Below are 17,125 nucleotides of genomic sequence, written 5' to 3' on the forward strand. Positions count from 1 at the left end.
GAGCCAGCTCTAGTGCTAGGCGCCCGCAGCGCCCGGCATGCCAGGCCTTGCATCGCAGCAACACCACCAGGTGTACGCATCGTCTGCTTAGCAGCTGTGTAAATGCTGCTAACAAAAAAAATTATACAATTGACAGCGCACCAGCTTTACTAAGATTGGTTCATTGGTATATGCTGTTCGTTTATAACAAATTTAGCCAAAGTGAAATTTGGTTGCAGTTGGCCTTCTGGAGAGGCTGTAATAGGGCAGTAGTGGATTAGAGAGCAGACTCTTATTATTGGATGTTCCAGTGGAGATTCGGAAGCGAAGTGATATTGGATGCAAGTTGTGTCCATTAGGGCACATGTCCATTACTGGAACAGCATGGTTTCCTATGAGAAAAAGCACAATTGGGGATGGCGGAGAACGAGGCAGTGTGATGAAATTGGGAAGTTTGTGAGCTGGTGTCATCTGGTGCAGGACAGGGGTAATTGGAAATCGATGGGGAAGAGACCTTCGTTTTGCTGTAGACTTCAAAGAGGGTTGATGGTGATGTTTAGCATGAGAAGAATAACCTGAGTAAGGAAGGCACAGACAGAAAAACATGCCTTGTCTCTTCATGCTACTGTACGTCATCTCTGGTCTGTGCCAACTTAGTGTTTTTCATTTTGCCTAACTGTCATTACCATTGCATTGTGCACTTTCTCTTTGCTTTTGTGATTATTGCAACCACGTTAATAAAAAGCATTAAACCGCTAGTGTACAGCTTGTTTATTAACAGATTATGCTGCTTGTGTGAGTATTAGTTAAATATTACAGCTTTGCGGTCACTAATTGAATGGTTAGTTTAAAAGTGCAAGATGACTTGCAACTTGCATGGTATCCTTGTGTGTAAAACTGAAGCAAAGCAAATGTTTGGAGGTCAAATTGTTGTTGTTTTTTTTTCGAACATTTGTATTGCTAAACTATTGTCCATAGAGTTAATATAACTGACTCTAGGCAAAGCTACCCATAGTGCCCATGCATTGAAATCTATAATCGCAAGGGAGCTGCCATGGTTACGATGCTGGGCGGGCTTGCAGGCGCAGCCGTCGAGAATTCATTTATTTTACAGTACATGTATATAGAAATAATTTTAAAGATTGTCCATATGTACGTGCTACGTGTAAATTTTTCTTTTTTGTATCATATTTTGATTATTTTTAGTGTTACAAAAATGTGAGGTAGAAACATAGTGGTAGCTTTGTGGTTGGCACTTTTTCGCCCAGCTTTTCCTCTAGAATTTACATTTTTTGCCCACGAGAAGGGACAGGACAGGAAGCACTGTGTCCGCTGTTGTTCCTGTCCCTCGTCCCTTTTCGTGCGCAAAAAACGTAAATTCATGGAAAACCAACATGCCCAAACTTACGCTCTTCCTCTAGAGTCAGTATATTAACTGTATGCCATTGTCCCAATGGGTTATCTCTTTTTGAACTGTTTTGCTGTAGTGCCTGTAAGCTTAGCTGCTTAAGATTTTCTGTTGTAATTGTGATATTGTAATGAAGTTAACCTTGCTAAATTTGTTGCCATGCCTTTTTCCTTTGCAAGTCCGAACTATATTAACATTTGTGGTCTTCATGCATTGTCTTAGTACATTATGTCAATCGTTACTACTAATCGTGCATATTATATCTCGGGCTCTTTCGGGGTTGCTAATTTGTAAAAGGAGGTTTAATGACAGCAAAACGGCAAAGCTTCCGAGTTTCTAAGCGTGGAACTTGGGTTTCCAGTTAGCGTAATCGATTGTGGCAACCACGGCTCCCACTTCAGATTGAATTGTTTCGATGGCTGCGCTCCCGCTACCTTTGGTTGCCAATACAGTAGAACCTTGTTATGATCCCGTTACGTACGATTTCTTGGCGCCAACGTTCGCTATTAAGAACACGAAAAATGACCCAATTGAGTTACGCTTATTTTTTACCGGTTAATACGTTCCCAAAAAACACCATCTCTCAGCACCAACATTCAGTGCATCGCTAAATTGCAATCATATGATACGTTTTCCGGCCGCTAGATCCCATGTAAACAAAATATGTGCGTTGTGTGTGCAATCAAGAACAGTATCCGCCTGCCCATGAAAACACGGGCGCGCACTCGGTTTCTTATTCCGGTACCTGCAAATCTCCACCCAGGTCGTCGCACACCGCATTGACAGGCCTTGCAAATGCTTAAAATCCTTTCCACACTTTTATTTTTTACACAAAAAGGCTGCTACGAACCCTTTGATGGGTGTTTTGTTTTCAGTGGCTTTCATGTTGGCTTTCGTAGGGAAGTCTAAACACATTTTTAACACTTTTAATCAGTGCAATGTATCAGCCTAGCTAAACCGAGTGTGTGCCTTTAGCATGCAGTAGTATTTAGTTTTTATTAACTGCATTTAATATGCGTATGTGTGTGTGTGTGTGTGTTGGCTAGCATGGCGACAGTGCTTCTTTTTTCCTCTTCTCCCTCCCTCGGCAGTGGACCAAGTTCAGCGACTCCCCTACTAGCACTGTGTCGTCCCCCAGCATGAAGCCGGTGAATTTCGATTTCTCCACGGCCTCTGTTGAACAGGTTGCAGCTTCTGTGCTTCTTATTGGCATTTAGAAGGGGTCAGGGGGTGCACTGTGCAACACCGCCATCGTTTGGCCTGTGCTTGTATAACATGTGGGCATGCAAATAGTGCGGCACGCATTGCAATATCACGCACGTTTGTCTCTTTTGTCTTCTTTATGAAAGCTGTTGCTGTAAACTTGGCTGCTGGCTTGTGAATGAAAATACACTCATGAGCAAACATTGGCAAAAAGAAAGTTGGAATTTATTCTAGCACTGGAATTGTTTCAATACATGGCATTGGTTGAACATGCACATGTAGGCTGTACCACTTTATTTCAGACAGCAGGCTGAGGCTGCAAAGAGAAAAAATTTTCATGTCACCATTGGTCACCAAACGTTTGCTCGTGACTGTGCATTGAGGACTGATATGGAACAGAACATCTGGGGCCTAATTCACAGGGTTTTAGTTGGCTAATAATGTGCTCATTAATTATTAGGATTGGCTAACGCCTGTTCTTAAGGAGACTGCGGTAGCTTACGAACTGCTTTGTGGATACGGGTGACTACAGTGAAATCTCGTTGGTAAGATTTCTGCATAATACGTTTTTCGGGATAATACGTTTCTTTTTCTTTTCCCAGTCAACAATTTTTGATAATACGATTTTCGGGTGATACATTTTATTTTCCGGCTCCCGTGAAAATCGTATCAAGATTCCACTGTAATTTGCTTTCACGAATGTAAATTGCCCTTGCTATTCCACCAAAATTAATAAAGTGCAAATGTAGATGAGCTCTTTGGGCAGGAGAAATACTTGAGTGTTAGCAGGCAGGATCTGTGGTTATAGTTCTCAGTAATCACCGAGTACGCTTTAGTATGCATTAGCATTCACATTAGCACACCTTATACAGGTGTGCAAGCAACTGTTAGCCTTTTTTAGGTACAGGGTACATAAACTTTCTGTTTTGTATCAGCTGCTGACTTTAAATTGTGCTCTCACTGCCAGATAAAGAAGTGTGAGACAGTTAACCTGTAAGTGATAATATTCAGACTAGAAACTTTAATCTCATGTGGTTTAGATCTTGAAAGCTTGTCAGTTACCATTACTTTGTGTTGTTTAAGCTGTCAATGAATTAAACTCGGCTTCAGATGGTTTGGGCCATCATCGAATGATTGTCAGTGTAATAACAGCTCACCAATTTCTAAAATCGGATCATTCAGATTCACTATCTAGTCCCAGTAAACAGCATTCAGTGCCATCAGATTTAAAGGCTAGTTCGACTGCATACGGGTAATTCAGTAGAGCCCCAGCTTGCAGCAGTTTGAATCATCGCAAGAACTCGCCGCAAAAGTGACACTAGCATTCAACCAAAACAAAGCAGCTTAGTACACATTGCCATAATAATAACGTGAAAATGGAAATATTTGCAGCATGGCCAGGATATGTGTAGAAATGCTTTGCCCTGGTTATTCTGCGTTTTGTGCCAGATGTGTCTGCAGTGGCCACTGTCCATAGTTGCTCTTGTTGCCACCACAGATTCGTCTGCCAGTACACAGTAGCTGTTATGGCAAGGAGAGGTTTCATTTTGATCCAGTGCAAGGCATGCAATGTGACAAAAACATTGCAAGAGCAGTTGAGAATGAAAGGCACTTATGGCCCATGTGCTGGCATCAAACTTGTGTACACCGCTGTGATGCATCGTTAGTTGCCAGACATCTGGTCCACTAGTGACAGAATAACCGGGAGATGTTTGATAGATGCACGTTTCGCACCACTGCTGTTCCTACTGCAACGAAAGTTGCAAGGCCCTCGCTGCCAGGAGCACTTATAATTTGCACGAGGTTATGAAAATTGCAGTTTCTGCGCAAATTTTGTGCTATGTAGAAATGAGGGTAAGGAATTTAATTCTGCAAGATCATGCTGATGCAGTGCTCACTGTTTTCTTGAAATATTGGATAGTTTCTAAATTGTCTTGGTCCTGTGAAACTTTAATAGAAAAAATTTACTATGGTTGGGTTTTACTGGTAAGAGCCTGTTTGTGATGCACTTGCAGTCCGTAAGGTAGCAGCATACGAAGAGGTTATCGTGGCAATGGTAACGCTTTTTAACGCAATGGTAACACATCATATGCCCATAGCTTGCGGTGTTGCACAGTTGTGCGTAATCGAAGGCGAAAGCAGGGATGAAATTAATTATATTTAAAATATGCCACATCTCTGATTGGAGCTGTGCTGTAAGGTTCAGTGATATCCGTGAAGTGTTTTAGTAAAACGAGTTGGAATGTAGACACACTGGGATGTTTGCTCTTAGTGTCGATATGTCGTCATGCTGCGAGTTTTCCTTTGTTTTGCACATGTTTTACATCCGGTATATCTTTTCAAGCGGCTGGTTAGGTGCTTTTCAAGTATGCCAGACATGAAATAGTTCATGTGCTCATATCTTACTTTCTAGTAGAAGGCCCCTGCATGGCATCCACATTCTGCAAATTTGACAAAAATTATTGGAGAATTGGAAATTCTAAATTCATTCTGCAGCTGTAAGCATTTTATGATTCTGAAGATAGAAGAAATGTGGTGAAACTAAATTTCCATTGGTCAAGAACTTATTGCCACCTAAAAGCGGTCACTAATTGACAAATTGTAAAGCATGACACTAGTCGCCTCACATGCTTTCCATCCTCAGTCGTTCTGTTTTAAAATCTGCTATGCAACCACCTGTGCCATCAGGACGTAGGAAAACTGCATCGGCTAAAAGGAATAACTGCCTCGCAATGCAGTTGTGGGCAAGATAGTTTATGAAATTTGACTCCCGATTGTTCCAGGTGACAAACATTCAACCAACAGCCAAATTTGCCAATTTTTGTCTTCGTTCTTTTGGTTTTTGTCTCTTATAGTGCATTGCATCACACTTTTATGCATCGCGCATACTACGGGCCCTCTCCATAATTGTTCAGTTCACTTTGCCATGTGGTACTCTTGCACACTCAATGGTGGCACTTGACTTGGTTCGCAGAACACAAATGCGTGGCAGCCATGCATGCTAGTCGTCGGTTGTCGTCGGTTGGTGCTAGTCGTGGTTGTCGTCATGGCAACCATGTCAGCATTTTTCATCCCATTAAATTTCACTGTCTGCATGCCTGTTGATTTGGCTCTACTGTCATTATGTTGGCATACACATTTGCAGGAAAGCGAACTTAGCACTTTGGGAGAACTTCTTTCTTTTAACAAAAAACAATTCTTTTAACGAAGCAGCTTATCTTGCCTTTTTTTTTTTTTTTTTGCTGATTCTTCTTGGGAAGCCTGCTACATAAATTTGTGGTATATTGGTTCATATGCACAGTGCTTTCTCTATTCAGAGGAGTGTTTGCACTTGCATGCTTGGTGAAGGGAGCCAGTCATTGCAAACTGGGTTAACATTTGTAGGCATTGCTGCAGTATGCATTTGTCTACCGAGGCTGCATTTCTGTAAAGTGACTGAATATATAAAGTGCCTATATGCTTATGCTATGTGGCCATGAAGTCGGTTGTTTTTGTGGAAGAGCATCTCGCATGAAATTTTTTTTCTTTTGCCGCACTTAACTGACAAACCTGATTGAAGCTCGGTTAAAGTCGGGGGCTGTGAATGTAAACAAAATGTAAACAGCGTAAACGAAGTGTATACAAGGTGAAGTTCTTGTGTCTGTTTTCTCAAAAACAAAATTTAAGTCTTGAATTTTACAGAAATATATATCCTTTGCATGCCTGACCGGCATCATACCTATTTTTAATATTATACAATAGTACCTGCAGTGGAGGCAGATGCAACTACTATTGTAAGCAAAATAATTTTAATAACACTTAGCAGACTAAATTATCATTAAGTATTAACAGTAATATTTGCCACAACACTTGTTAATAACCATTGGGCATTTAACCTGCATTTTTTAGCACATGTCCACAACACCCAGCAGGTAAATGACTTGATTTTGAAAATTGCCTTCTAGAGAAAATATAATGTTATGTTATGAATGGGAGCCATAGTAGTCAGTTCTACGTGGTTTAATTTGCCCACTATGCCTTTTTAAGAAAATGAGGAAAGGCAGGCGCTTCGGAAACCTTAGAAAAAAGCGCCATTCCTCGATTGCGTAATGTCATGTACCAGCTCTGTTGATTCAAAAACCCATCTCAGTCGCACTTGCAGCTATCGTGAGTGACCCTGCCCGTTCCCTCTCTGGGTGCTTGTACATGCAGGATCCCAGGATTCTGCACCCGGTTGCTCGTCGTGTGTCACCTGACGGGCATGCCCTCCCCTACAATGAGCAGGACAAGGCAGGCCTGTCTGCGGGTACGTAACCATTGCCTTGTGTGGAGTTTGCTTAACCCCGCAAAACCTAAGCACCATTTCACATGAGAAAAATTTTAAAAACTTCTCACCTCCACTTCTTGCCGTGGAGAGTACAGCTGTACCAAAAAAAAAAAAAATCTTTTTACTTAAATAATTAGGATAATTAGTTTTCTGAACTACCCAATACTGAAAGCTTGCTCTTGCATATTAAAAAAATGCTAGTACTATTAGCTTTGAGTTAACTCTCCCATGCTTAAATCAGAAATGAATTGTAAAAGTAATGAAAGTTGGGCAAGTTGGTAGCTATTCATCTTGAAACTGCAGTGCGCATACAAGAAACGAGGACAATAAGGCAAAGGTAACAGACAGGCACTACTGACTCTCAACTCAGAGTTGCAAGGTGCCAAATTAAGTGTATCAAAAATTATACTTGGGCAATGTATCATTAGGACTGCTGATGTGAAATTTGTTTACTTGTCATTTTCTTGGGCTAAATGGAGGTGGTCCACACCTTCCTAATCCTAGAAAAAATACTGTCAAGTGTCGGAGCACTTTAAGTAATTTATATTTTTACGGACTAGTGGTGGTTTCTATAAACAGTAGGTGGACGTGTCATGACGTCATGATCCACTGGTTCGCTTCGTTCCTACAGTCGCTACGGCTGCTACACACAAGCACGGCCAGGAGAAAGACATACGGCATTTAGGCTTAACAATATTTTTTTCAGGAGGATTGTCATCGCACCTAGCTTTATTGCTACATGACTGTGGACAAATTTTGCTATTTGTCACAATGTCGCAATAATGCCAGTTTTGGAGACCGACTTTAGTATTTAATTAAAATGTAGTATCTCCTAAAAGCTTTCCCAACTTTCACTTGCTAAGTGCCATTGTTTTATGCACAAAAAGCTTGAGGTAGAGTTTCTGCAACTTTGGGAACATTTTGCAACACTCCTTCAGTTTTGAATGCCGTTTTCGTGAAACTAAAGCCACTTGCTGCAGCGGGTTGGTGACTACAGAGTGGACCAAACTTGCAAAGTGTTCAACTATTCCATCGCTGCCACAAAAGTAGTGGTAGTCCTCGGTAGTGGTAGTCCTTAGAAACATTCGTATTCAACGTCGTCTTTCTTTTCATTGCCTACACTGGCTGGCCGCGTTTGACTTCATCTCTTTCTACACCCCGGGTGGCCTCCGGTTTCACCCACTGACATGGCCTGCTAAATTTAGCAGGCAAACATGACAAGGGCGAGTAGCAGGAGCGCGTTAAAACTGGAGCAGACAGATTTTCAGCGCTCTTGTACATAAACGCAATTTTACAATTCAGGTTTGCCATAACGCTGCACTGCACCGTTCCATGCCCCTGCAAGTGTGCTTCTCCTAACTTAGACGTAATCACTTCTCGCGTTGTTGGAAATATTTAATGCTGGCAAATTCGAAATGGCATGGTTCTGGCAGATCCTTTCAAACAAGACATTGACTTAAAGAGCAGGGCATGCCATGGAGGAAAAAGGAGCAGGGTGCTCTCAGTTTTGCTTGCTCTGCATGTGGATGGCTCATGCAAACTACGTCCATTAGTAGTTATAGGCAAGAGCAGATCGCCACTCTGCTTCAAGAGCGCAAAAGGCCTCCCGGCCTGATGCATATTCCACAAGAAAGCATGGATGACCTTTAATCTTTTCACTGAGCAGCGCTGGGCATAGAATTCCAAACTGGAGATGCTGGGCCGCCGGGTTTGTCTTGTAGACAAGGGCTTTCTGCGAACAGCATTTTAGTATTCCGTAAGGGGCCGAAACAAATCCCCGACTCTGACCTCCACTTTGACGGATCTCACAATGTAATTCGATAACTGAATGTTGTTTGCTTTGTATACACGGCTTGAAAGTTGGAATTGTAGTTAAACTTCCATGGTCCTTGCACCAGCAGTTACGCCAAATAGAACTAAGAACACGAACGTGGAAGAAAGACTTCGACGGTAAAGTACAAAGTACCTCGAAACGAGACTATGATCAGAGCTTTGCTGCCGTCGTTTATCCTCTGATCACTCTCCTTTCTCTTAAGTTTTGTGAATAGTAAGCATTATGTTCAAGTTTGCACTCCATTGTGTAAGTCTTGTTAGAGTTCATGTTTTGCGTGGCCTATTTTAAGTGCTAGTGCAAGGCCCTTGGTGTAGCTCTTTAACCACATATGCTGTGTTTCATGCACCAAACAAAGCTGCAAAAACCTCGCAAATATTGCGGCGATAGAGGTCTCGCTCCACGCACTTAGCTGTGCAGTTGATCTTGATCTGCGAGGCTTTTTACCGAATAACTATATTTCATACATTACAACTACAACTTGTGGACGTAAAGCTACATCAAATCAGATATTTTTTTATGCCCCTTTGTGCTTTCAATGTGTGACATGTTTAAGTATGTTTAGTCACTAGTGCGAGCATTGCACTGTGGCTGCTTGTCACAAAAACATGTTACTCCGCTCATTCAGTGACAAGTATAATCAAATTTGCAGCGCTTTTTGTGTAATAATTACATCATATTTTGCTATATAAAAGTGCACTTAATGGTACATCAAATTATGTGACGCACACCTCTCTCTTTCTTTTGTGATGCACTATTTTCTGGTGGCGAATACGAGCAGTGGAAGAATTCTTTATAACTTTGCCTGCTATGTATGAAACATAGTTTAGAAGTTTGCTTTCCCTGCAGATTTTTGTTTTCAGATATTGATAGTGATCTGTTCTAGTGGTCTTTTCTAGTGTATAGCCTAAAAACTTAATGAACAACAGACAGGAGAGCGCTTATGAATGTCTCCTGTGAGTTTTTTTCTGCATTAAACACTAGAAAAGACATCGTACCAACAAAGCTGAAACTCAACGCTTTCTAATGATCGTAATATCAATTGATAGTTATACATAGTCCGTTTTTATTTCCTTTTCATTGCAGATGCATGTGGTGACTGCAGGTCTGGAGCAGCACCAAAGAACATAGTGAAAAGGCTTTCTGGTAAGCTGGGCTGCAATTACCCTCATTTAAGCATGGTTGGGAATATGTTTACTTTAGTGCAGAATTGTTTGTGCCATGTTGCTTTGTTTTGTATGACGGGAATGTGGGCATATGCACGATATAAGCTGCATGCTAAAAATTATATCCCATCAGCCAGGCCTCGTACCTGGATCTGCCACTTTGGGACAAGCACTGTGCTGTGAAGTTAATACCACAGATCATAAAAGTTCCTTGCAAGTTGTTATAGCTAGCTGCAATATTGCAAGCAAGATCTCCAGTGCGGCATGTTACTCCACATTACGAATCTCGGAGGCCTATTTTGCACTTGTGAGCTGTGTTGCACTCGCTGTGTTTCGCCACGGTGTTGCATATTTTAGGGCCACGCAAAAATACTAGTCTCTCCTCACCATTACCGCATTGAGTTTAGAGATGACCTTTAGAAGTTGACTGATTGGGAGCAAGCCAAGAAATGATGAAAATAATGCAAGGGCAGGCTATTTGCTGTCTAAGTTGTGTGCTTTGCTAAGAGTTCGTGCAGATCTGGGGGAGTGTTCTTTTTCTGCCAAAGGCACTTCAACATACCTTATTTATTTGATTATACGGCTTGGGCGCAGTTTGGCGACTCAAGAAAGCAAGAATAAGTATGCACATCGATATAAGGCGAAATGCAATAGCTGACGGATTATTCGGACTCATTGAAGATTGCCCAAAATATTGAATAGGAAATTCAAAAAAAAAAAACAAAAAATTTACCAGAACAAAAAAAAATCATTCTTTAACAAGTGGTCAAGAAAGCTTGTGAATGTGGTGTTTTACGCTTATGTTTACATGCAGTCAGGTGAGCGTGCATGTCAGCTAATGTCATGCCATCAGGGTAAATGGTTAGTATGGACTAGTATGGTTAGAGCTTAAATCTAATTTTCATCTGCTGATCACTTGGAGCACTTTCTGCTTTCCACTAGCAGAATGATTGCAGGTACACAACTGTCATTGTGGCCCGCGTCTTCACAGACATTAAGGCTAATGATTATGAGCAAAGAAAGCTCGTAAAACAAGACAAGAAGCTCTCTTACTGGGTTGTGCAAAATTGAGAGAACATGACAACTTTCTTTAAAAACATTGACTGTCGCTTTCTTTTTGGCTTGTTGTCTACACTCGTGTGGGCATTCCATTTCACATTTCGGACTGGAATTACAGCCAGTCATGCAGTTTGGTGAATTGTTGTACATACAGTGGAATGCTGAATAGTAAACTAGTTGGGACTGAGCAAAGTGTTTGCCGTACATATCGGGAGCTTCACTTTAGGAGCAAGTTGCTCCAAACCCATATTTTAGTCGACAGAATAGCCAGCAATTGGCATCATTGGATTCTTGAAAACTGCAGTGGTGCAAATTTTTAACTTGACTGGCAGTGGCATTTACTAGAGAACTTCTGCATGTTTTGGGGTGGGTGTCTGAAGCTAGCATCAGTACTGCAAATATATAATAAGTTCAGTTAATGATGGCAGTTAAAAGGAAAGTTTGTAGATGACTGCTGCATTTGTTGGGATGCATCACTAGCTAATGTAGAGCTCTGACCCCAGGCTTGTGGTCAGTGTGCGGGATAGTCTATGGCGACTAGGTAACAGCTTCCAAAGCTGCTTGGTGTTGGGCTTGACCATTTACTACTTCAAGTTGCTTGCTTCCGAAAGTGCACGAATTCTGTTGGGAGCAGTGTGTGTTCTGGCTCATTTGTTCAATAATTACAAGCAAAGTTTTGCTATATTTAGAGTTGACTATTTTGCTATAACAGGGTTCAACTGTGGGTTGCTAGCATTGGGCCCAAACCCTTCAAAATGAGTGGAGTTCGACAAGAGGTAACTTGTGACATGTTCTTTTGTGTTAAATTTAGTGGGCCATAATTCTTTTTTTCGTGTTGTTGCTTTCTTGTTTTATCTAACATACCAGCTTTTTTCTTTCTTTTAAATGCCGTCTAAGGACATTCATTAACAGAACATGGCAAGAAAGCCTCTTCACATTTTGAGTGTGCCGTGCAGTCAATGGACTTTTTTTTTGTTTTGTTTTAAAGGCCCTGTTGTGCCTACAGCTCCTCAGCAGACATTGGCTTATGTTGTCACAACTGAAGTCTCTGGAGACAATGCTGCAAAGTAAGTTGACCATCTCTACTCTTGCACTGCTGTGTGCCATACCTTTTTCTCTTCTGCAGTATTCTCAGAAGCTGTTAACTTGATCATCGTAGCAGGTTGACTGTTCGTTACCAGCACCTTAATGAGTGTTGCTCTTTTTCTCCTCTCTCTCTCTCACCCCCTCTATATCATATATATATATATAATATACACACACACCGTATTTACTCGAATCTAACATGCACTTTATTTCGATAAAATGGGTCCCAAAATTGCGTGTGCGTTAGTATCGAGTACGACCCTAAATCTGCGTTACCATATTGCCATCAGCATTTCAAAACGGCTGCCTCGTTTGTGCTTCGAGCCTAGCTGCTATAGCTTACTCCATGTGCTGTAGTACGTGTGCTTAGTCTTCTGTATGTCTTCCCGTTTTGTGTGTTTGCTCTATCAGCACGAAGTTTAGAGTTCATCATAATGCCTTATTTAAAAGGAAAGGGATCATCTGTGTGGAGACGGACTGAAATCGGGCCGCATCACGGGCGTTCGGAGTACCCGACACTTGCATGCGCGACTGGCGCAAACAGGAGGAGAGGATTTTTGCCAGCAAACCAACATGGAAGGGTTTCAGTGCACCGAAGCAGGTCGTATTCTGCGACGATCCACTTCAGCGATACGATCACCTATCTCGAAAGCGATCGGAGACGGGGACAAAGTCCGCTGTGCGCTGTGTTTTCGCCGCTTATAGTTTTCATTGAAGTAAGAGTCGGCAGGAAGGTCAATTCACTCGCCGCTGTTACCGTGCTTCCTTACTCCAGCGTTCTGACAGCGAGTTTCAGCGGTCATCGAGTGAGATGTGGTCACGTTTGCTTGAGCGCACGTGATGCCATATTTGTTAATTTAGTTAGTAAGCGAGTGTTTACAAGTTTATATGGCGGATAAAACTACTATTTTTGCTTCGTATAGCGGTCTACTAATTTGCTATCAATCGATGCTTCGCCTTTCAGGCGAATCTGCTACTTTTTTTTTTATTCATCGCCATTTTAGTGCACGGGGAGTAAATGTTTGTTTTTCCAAATGAAAGAAAGCGTTATTTCTGTATGAAAGCATGAGGTGCACGCTACTGTAAAATACTTTTTTTTTTTTTTTCATGGGAATAGGGTGCGCGTTACAATTGAGGGCACGTTAGAATCTAGTAAATACGGTATGTATATTTATGTGAAATTAATATCTCTGGACAGATTTATGTGTTTGTCACTTGATGCAGGTTTACACTATCAAAATTTGAAGTCATTGACACCCCTGAATATAAAAAAAAGCCTTTTTTGTGGCCTTGGAAACACCAAGTTATTATAAACTGCTTAAATATCTCTCACTTTAGATTTTGGATTAGCGTAAGCTGAGTTTACGCAGACATATGGCCACAAAGTTGATGCAACCTGAAAGGCAAGCCAAGCCAATCTGTATAGCAGTTGATACGATCCTGTGTGATTCCCTGGTGCTAGTGTTCACAATTGAGAACACAAAAAATTGGCTGTGGCTTAACTCGGTTATGAATGGGTGTGTGTAGCGAGAGATACGGTTAATCTTATTGTTTAGCTTGGTTCTCTCTACGGTTACATCTTTATCGTTTAGCTTCGTATACGTCTGAGTGTTTAGGTTTGGTTGTTACCTCTCGTTAAGTTACATTAAAGACTAGACATTTTTAAAGCGTAACGCATTTATTTTGAAGGTCTTGTTCTTGTTGTTTCTCAATTGCCACAAAGACTGGTCGGTGAGGCGGGAGGCTAAGGGGTTGTCGTCCAGTGACTTGAACGCGTTTCGGGTGCTATCGTCATCTGAATTCACTTGCCTGGCCGCTTCGTACTTACGACGCTTCTCGAGGCGTGCGGCTCGTTCTTCCTCCGTCTCCTTGGCTCGCTGCCTCCTCTTGGTTTCGTTCCGATGACGAAGCCTGGCTTTTTTCAGTCTCTCCGGCTCACTTTCCATATCCGCCGGCGAATCCCACCGAGCCGCTCTGTCTATATATACGATGCAACGCCGGCTCCTCCTTTGTTGTTGCAACGTGGTTTCACCGGCTCATCCTCTGATGTCATGCCAGATGGCGCGGCGAGCGGCGCTGCACCGGTTGCTAGGCAACGGGTCAGCTCGCGGTGTGGTCACCGGCCACAGTGAAACTGCGAGAACACGGCCAATGTAGCTCTCGCTACAGAAACAATCTAATACAGTAATGCTTGTTTTTTACTGGTTAATATGTTCCTGGAAAACACCATCTTTCAGAGGCAACGTTCAGTACATTGCCAAACTGCGATCTTGTAATATGTTTGTTGGCCGCTACATCTCGTGTGAACAATGCGAAAACACCCGTGTACTTAGATTTAGGTGCACGTTAAAGAACCCCAGGTGGTCCAAATTTCCGGAGTCCCCCACTACGGCGTGCCTCGTAATCAGAACTGGTTTTGGCACGTAAAACCCCATAATTAAAATTAATTAATTAGATCTCGTGTGAACAAGAAAAAGGCACAAGGCACTAGTGATGACGAGCAGTAGTCGCCTGCCACGGAAGCTATCTCTCAGTACTTGCTGCCCATGTCACTTACAAACACCGGCGCACACTTTGTTTCCTCTTCCAGTACCAGCACATCTCCTTGCAGGTCGTCTCTGGTCATCGCACTAAGCGTCTTCACCGATCTTTTTGGCAGCACACGTGGTATAGTGCCATTGGAAGTACACTGCATGCTATTATAGGTGATAGCCCGAACGCTTCACCATTCCCTGTCACCTCTGTGAGCAGGACTGGTCCAAGTGCGCATCGCATGCAGAAATGAAAGCAGCTCAAGTTGCTGCATTGGTTCAAAAAGCTATGCGCTGCCCTTGTGCTCCGCTTTCACAGCTAGGTTTAGCATGGGTTTTGCACTTGCAATGCTTGCGTTGGTCTGTTCAGCAGCTGCAGCGATAGCGTGAAGGAAGCATAAGTCTTTGTCTATCAATGAATAGTTGAACATGCTGCATCCAGAAACCGAAGAGAAAGCACATAGACATTGTCAGTGAGGTTTTAATGCTGGTGCCAACTGCCAACATGCTAGGCCCGTGCACCGGTTTTGTGGTCACGTGATTTTTGGGGGGGGGATGACGCGAGTGACGAGCCAGTTATGTCTTGATGCGTAGTCTTTACGCACGGTAAATGTTGGTGGTCACATGAATGAAGCTACATGGCTCAAACACAACTTGTGCGCTGTTATTAGAGAGCACGCAGCGGGTTGAGCCAGCGAAGAAAGCTTGCAGGTTCTTCTTATCCATGAATAAACATTGTGTCACTTTACTGTCACTCTAAAAAAAAAAAAAAAAAGGTACGACCATTTTTCTTCTTTTTCGAAATAGGTTTTTTCGAAGAATTTAAATTGTCAATAAAAAAAATAGACCCTGGGTGGTCGCATTTGGCTAAAAAATTCAACCCTCAAAGGGTTCAGAACCCCCACATTTCTGTTGCTAGTATCATTCTTGGGCAGGCCTATATGGGGTTATTATCAATCATATTTTGTGCTTACTACTGCACCAACAACTTGGGGCTGAAAAGGAGAAAACTGTAAAATTCATGCTGTTCTCAAACCAATGGAACTGCTTGTCGATTCAGCAGCCCCACTATAAACCCAAGAACTTAAGTCCAAACTTTTTTTTTTTAACTGTTCATGCTAACAAGGGATCTGAGACGAAGGTAAGAAGCTTTTACTGTAGTTTAGCAAGCACTGTTACTGTATTTCCGCCCATTAGATTTTCCACTTTAAATAACTTGCACCACCATTCACAAACCTTGTAGAAGAAAAGAAAGAGCAATTCAGAAACACTATTGCTTTGTGTGTTCAGACTTTCCCCTTGCTGCTCCCTGTTGGTGCTTAGTGCTGCATCTTGACAATGCGGAGCGTACTTTATGTAAATTTTGCTTTTTAGTGAAGGCTTCACGGCAGGGCACCAGCATTGCAGTGAAGGCACAATTGAAGGCAGAGTTTGTGTATGCCGCTTACTGCCATTATTCTCAATTTTTCGGTGTTTCCCAAAGTTTCCGGCATGAACTAGGCACGCGAAAATACAGTACACGACCTTTCCTACTACCAGTTGGTCACTGGAAAGTTCCAGTAACTTGTGGCATTTGAAGTGCTACAAACAAATACTGGCAGATTTGCTTACAAGAATCTCAGGACATTTCCAGTGGCATTGCAACACGTCGTAGAGGTTACTTGCCATGTGATCTGAAAGTCCAAGTACATAAATCTCAGACAAAAGCACCAAATAATGGTAGCAACCAGCAGTACGCGCAATTGGTGTGCATATTTCGTCTATATGGTTGTCCCTTGCTCACAAAGAGTCCTATAGCATTTTTTTTTTTTTTTTTGCTCCTTTGATGAAAACATGGTCACTAATTAAGGAGTCTCTGGGTCAATAGCCTTGAATTTGAGCTGTGAGCACGGTAAGAAAAGCCTGTTTTTATTGGATGGCTACCATTCACGCAAGCCAGGTGTAGGCTCTGGGATGTAAAAATCACTGGCTTGCATTATATTAAGGCAGTACTTGGTGAAAATGCTGAGCAGGAATGGTCAGGCAAGCAGCCCTCATCTGTTTGCACGTGTGTGTGTGTATCCAACACAGCTCATTCTCGGGGGCGACGGGTGCGGTGCCAGTCGGCTCCCAGGGCCAACTGCCGCCCAAGAAGGAGCCCCCTCCGCCACCACCTCCTAGGCCCAAGCGTAACCACACCCGCAGCTCCTCTCTTGACCTCAACCGCCTGGGTATGTGCACGCTTTTCAGATGTCCTGAATCGTCTCAACACTGTCAGTTATTTCATGTTTCATTGCCTCGGGAGGTTTCCCTATTGGAGAGCTTTAGCTGAGTATTGGCGGTGCGTTCCACTAATAGTGGGGTACACTGGACGTGTTCACGGACTCATTCGTCCGCGATCACGTCCATAGTGACTGATGGCACAAGAACCTCATGATAATAGCGCTAAGCAATATCGAATGCAGCAGCTATGGGGTATCAAAATTCGCTGCAAGGTTGGTAACCTCTCCTAGGCTTCACATACGGGGATACAATTTAGTGAGAAATTTATAGTGTGACAGCTATCATTGTGTAAAG

The 17,125-nt window shown here is 42.5% G+C and overlaps 1 protein-coding gene across 1 annotated transcript in view; it reads left to right on the forward strand.

Annotated features, from left to right (window-relative positions):
• Nucleotides 1–17,125, forward strand: part of LOC119462196 (ralBP1-associated Eps domain-containing protein 1-like) — a 52,820-nt gene that overhangs the window by 16,525 nt on the left and 19,170 nt on the right. Inside the window, exons 8-12 of the mRNA XM_049672868.1 lie at nucleotides 2,479–2,571; nucleotides 6,782–6,875; nucleotides 9,814–9,873; nucleotides 11,941–12,019; nucleotides 16,640–16,779. Of these exons, the coding sequence (XP_049528825.1) occupies nucleotides 2,479–2,571; nucleotides 6,782–6,875; nucleotides 9,814–9,873; nucleotides 11,941–12,019; nucleotides 16,640–16,779 (466 nt within the window). The remainder of the gene's footprint in view (nucleotides 1–2,478; nucleotides 2,572–6,781; nucleotides 6,876–9,813; nucleotides 9,874–11,940; nucleotides 12,020–16,639; nucleotides 16,780–17,125) is intronic.

The sequence above is a fragment of the Dermacentor silvarum genome, chromosome 8 (genome assembly GCF_013339745.2).
Source record: "Dermacentor silvarum isolate Dsil-2018 chromosome 8, BIME_Dsil_1.4, whole genome shotgun sequence".
Classification (NCBI taxonomy): Eukaryota; Metazoa; Arthropoda; class Arachnida; order Ixodida; family Ixodidae; genus Dermacentor; species Dermacentor silvarum.